Here is a 4,667-nt window from a genome sequence, read left to right on the forward strand (position 1 = left end):
CCCCCGCCCCCCCTTCCCAGCATTGTATATTAAATTAAATTCTGCATTGTGTTGTATATAATGTATTATTGCAGGGATTTGTAGTCCTCTAACGCTGGTGGTATTCGGCAGTGTGCTGTATAATGATTATACGGCGCAATGCAGAATACCAGCAGCTATATAGGAATACATCAAATGCCAGCAATAATACATTATGCTATAATGTACTTTTGCTGGGATTTGTAGTCCTCTGTAGCTGCTGGTATTCTGCATTGCGTTGTATATAATGTATTGTTGCTGGGATTTGTAGTCCTCTATAGCTGGTGGCATTCTGCAGTGCGCTGTATAATGATTATACGGTGCAATGCAGAATACCACTGACCAGTTATAGAGGAACAACAAATGCCAGCAATACATTATACAGGCTGCTTAATATATTATTGCTGGCATTTGGTGTTTCTCTATAGCTGGTGGTATTCTGCAGTGTATTGTGCATGGTATTCTGCAGTGTGCCGCTGTATTATACAATGCAGACTACCATGCACAATACAATGTATAATACAGCGGCACACTGCAGAACACCGGCAGCTATAGAGGAACAACAAATGCCAGCAATAATACATTAAACACCCTGTATCATGTATTATTGCTGGGATTTGTTGTTCCTCTATAGCTGCTGGTGTTTTTTTTGAAACAGTAAATATTAAAACAGGTCCCCCTTACCCGTTTTTGAACCCTTGTAAGTCGCTGCAGCAGCGTGCTCTGTGGGGGTGTGTGCGGTGGGTGTGCCATACGCGGCGTGCGTAGCTCGTGTATGGAGCTGCAAACAGGCTTTCTAATTGATAGCCGACGAATCAATGATGGAAAACGATTTTAATCGAATAATTGTTGCAGCACTAATCATGGATTATTTCTTTATTTATAGGACAAAACATTTGGTCTAAAGAACAAGAAAGGTGCCAAGCAGCAAAAATTCATCAAAAATGTTACTCATCAAGTGAAGTCTGGCCAGCAGAACCCTCGGCTGGTAAGTTGAGTGGGAGTTTGTTTTAGTGATTCATTTTAGGGTTTTTTGGCACATTGCTTGTTTTTGCTTATTTTTTTTCTGCATTAATGGTACTGGAGTCCATATATAATTGTTTTTGCTTTACATTCTTTGAAAATTAATCTATGCTTGGCTGTTTTTATAGATTGCACAAACTGAGGGTGACAAGAAAACGAAAAAAGATGACAAAAAGAAAGAAATTCAAGAATTGAATGAACTATTTAAGCCGGTAGTAGTTGCACAAAAGGTCAGCAAAGGTAGATAATTTGCATGTTTTTCATCAAGAAGATTTATATAGGAAAGTGACTGTATGTGTGTGTTCATATTTTATTTGATGGCTCCAGGCTTGAGGTAAAACCTTCAGAGAGTCTTCTAGCATGTTGAAAACAGGAAGTTTGCTTAATTTACCTTTTTAATCTGAGTTCTCTCAGATGCAGGCAACGTTTTTATGCGCCTCTTATTTGGGTTCTCTGGGAGTGTACTTCCTAAAGAATTTGTTCTGTTACTTTCTGTTTTTACTGATTTGCCAGTCAGCATCATTCTATGCTCCTATTGGTTCCCTTCTACCGCTTTGTCAGCTCGGGAAATTATATTTATAGTGTACCTACATGCAGTAGGTACACTGCATTTCGGTCAGATAATGCACCACTTTGCGCAGAAAACTGTTGCAATTACAAATGTTTAGGCATTCTCATGTTTATTTTCTTTTTGCTATGACACAAAATGAACAGCTTTTTGGTAAAGCCCATCATTCTACTGTTTCCAGAAAAAGAAATGAGGCATTTAACCACTTCAAAACCAGGTGTTTAGACCCCCTTCCTGGCCAGGCCATTTTTCAGTATTCAGCGCTGCGGTACTTTGACTGACGTTTATTCCATCATGCAACGCTGTACTGAAATGAATTTTATACCATTTTTGGGGGACAGATAGAGCTTTCTTTTGGTGGTATTTAATCACTACAGGGGTTTTTATTTTTTACTATATTAGGGATTTATTTTTTTCCCCCCCATTATGTTGGGAAACTGATTATTACCCATATTTTTGGTAAAATATAAAAGACGGGGTCACGTCGGGTAAATAGACACCAAACATGTCATGCTTTAAAATTGTGCGCACCCGCGAAATCGCAAAAAACTACAATACCCAAAATTAGCCACAGGCGACGCTTTAAAAGCTTTTACAGCTCATCAGTTTAGTGTTATCAGTGATTGATGGCCCTAAAATTATTGCTCTCATTCCGACGTTCACGACGATATGTAACGTGCGCCATAATGGGCGAAATTGTCGTTTTCACACGTATGCGCACCCGACGCCTGTTTGCATGCGTGTATGTATGGGGGGGACTTTAGGAAGAAAAAAATGATTTAATTCTCTTTTATTTGTAACTTTTACATTTTGGGGGGGAAACTTAAATTTTTATTCCTATTTTGCTATCACATAGGGGGGTTAGAAAACCCCCTTATTTGATAGCAAAATATGTGACCGGTCCTCTTTATGGAGACATCAGGGGTCTCCAAGACCCCTAATGTCACCTAGGACCCCCCCTGAAGAAGCTGATAAAGCAGAGATCTGCTTCAACAGCTTCTCTCCAGCATCTGAAGCTGGAGAATGACACAAGAATGTGATGTAATCTACCTCAGTTCCGCATTCTGCCCGCGGAGAGGGGACCCGAGGGAGCTCGTGTACCGAGCTCCTTCTGATCCCCTGTGACAGAGACCGTATGCTGGTCCCGGGCTCACAGCGGGAGGGGGGGATCCGGGGAGGGCGCACATCACGGGACCTCATAAAAGCGATCGGCCGGTTCTATAGCTGGCGGATCGCTTGTATATTAATGGGCATCGCTGCCTGTCTTCAAATAATGGGCATTTCCCGCGCGCACGGGCGTGTCTGAGCGAACGTCTAAAGACGCCCGCTCAGATCTAAAGAGCTCCTGGCCGGCTTTTTTACAACGGCCGGGAAGTGGTTAAAGGAGAACTATGGGGTCAGTGTTTTTCCCCATAGTTCTCCTTAGGGTAACGGGAGGACACAAACTAGGGTCCTCCCGTTACCCTAAGCTCAGTATACCGCGGTATACTAAGACGCCTGAGCGGATCCCGACTTAGATGACGGGATCCGCCCAGCTGCGTGAGTGACAGCTGGCTCTATCTAGAGGCAGAGCCAGCTGTACCCGCCCCCTCGCCCGTCCGTTCCGCCAGTCAGCGCTGGCAGATCGGAGAGGGGAATCCCCCCCCCCGGTATGTGTTCGCTCACCTCCCGATCTACCGAGCCGACCTGTGACAGTCTCATTGTCACAGGCCGGCTAGAACTATGAGGTGAGTGAAAAGCACTCACCTCATAGTTCTCCTTTTTAAAGAAAAAAATACTGTCCCTACAGTCACACATGGTGGAGGTTCACTGATGTTTTGAGGTTGCTTTGCTGCTTCAAGCACTGGATGTCTTAACTGCGTGCATGGCATTATGAAATCTAAAGACTACCAAAGAATTCTGGGGTGCAATGTAGGGCCCAGTGTCAGAAGGTTGGGTCTCCATCAGAGGTCATGCAGCAGGACAATGACCCAAAGCACACGTCAAAAAGCACCCAGAAATGGTTTCATACAAAGCGCTGGAGAGTACTGGACTGGCCAGCAATAAATCCAGATCTGAATCCCATAGAGCACCTGTCGAGAGTTCTCTGAGAGACCTGGAGCAGTTGGCGAAAGAAGAGTGGTCCAAAATTCCTGTAGAGAGGTGTAAGAAACTCATTGATGGTTACAGGAAGCGATTTATTTCAGTTATTTTTTCCAAGGGCTGTGCTACCAAATATTATTTGAAGGTGCCAATAATTTTGTCCAGTCCATTTTTGGAGTTTTGCGTGGAATGTGTCATATTTGGCTTTTTTCTTTTTCTTCTCCAATACAATGAAAAGAAATAAACCTGAAAATGCCTAAACATTTGTAATTGCAACAATTTTCTGCACAAAGTGGTGCATTATATGACAGAAATGCAGGGGTGCCAATATTTTTGGCCATGACTGTATTTAGTGTATAGGTACACCTTTCTAAAGTGACACTTAATTCAGCAGTTACATCTTAAAGGGGTTCTAAACCCTCCCGTTTTTTGCCTATATCTACTGCCATCAAGCAGCAAGGTAAGTGCATGGGCACGTTCACCCGCATGCAGACACCGTGGGATCAGCAAGCAGAGAGGAGTCAGCGCTGGATCGGAGACCGGCCTCACCGCTGGAGGGACAGCTGAAAACCTCAGGAAAGATCGGATTAAGAGACATCATTTAAGGTAAGTGCTGACATTAACATTGGGGGGAGTGGAAAAAATTATCCTTTAATGTCACTTTAAAAATGCATTCATGTACCTTTTTCTTTTTAATATGGTAAACTATACATGGGATTGTAGTCCACCACAGGAGTGAGCTTGGAGCAGTGGCTACTTTACAACACACACAGGGGCCATGGGGAGGAAGGACAGTGTCTGCACCAATTCAGAGATGATTTGAGGTCCTGCAGCTGAGTGATAGACAAATAAGATATATTTTTGTTAATAGGGTACCTGAATGCATTTTTAAGATTCAACTGCTGAGTTTAGTGTCCTTTTTAATAATTGGAAGCTGAAAAAGTGGCTGGAATCATAAAGTGTGTGTGCATGCGTT

The 4,667-nt window shown here is 43.1% G+C and overlaps 1 protein-coding gene across 2 annotated transcripts in view; it reads left to right on the forward strand.

Annotated features, from left to right (window-relative positions):
- Positions 1-4,667, forward strand: part of ZC3H15 (zinc finger CCCH-type containing 15) — a 21,183-nt gene that overhangs the window by 2,447 nt on the left and 14,069 nt on the right. For both annotated transcript variants that reach the window (XM_018571844.1, XM_018571843.1), the window contains exons 2-3: positions 905-1,006; positions 1,170-1,281. In XM_018571844.1, coding sequence (XP_018427346.1) covers positions 905-1,006; positions 1,170-1,281 — 214 coding nt within the window. The remainder of the gene's footprint in view (positions 1-904; positions 1,007-1,169; positions 1,282-4,667) is intronic.

This window comes from Nanorana parkeri, unplaced genomic scaffold (assembly GCF_000935625.1).
Source record: "Nanorana parkeri isolate BGI_ZX_2015 unplaced genomic scaffold, ASM93562v1 scaffold1854, whole genome shotgun sequence".
NCBI classification, from domain to species: domain Eukaryota; kingdom Metazoa; phylum Chordata; class Amphibia; order Anura; family Dicroglossidae; genus Nanorana; species Nanorana parkeri.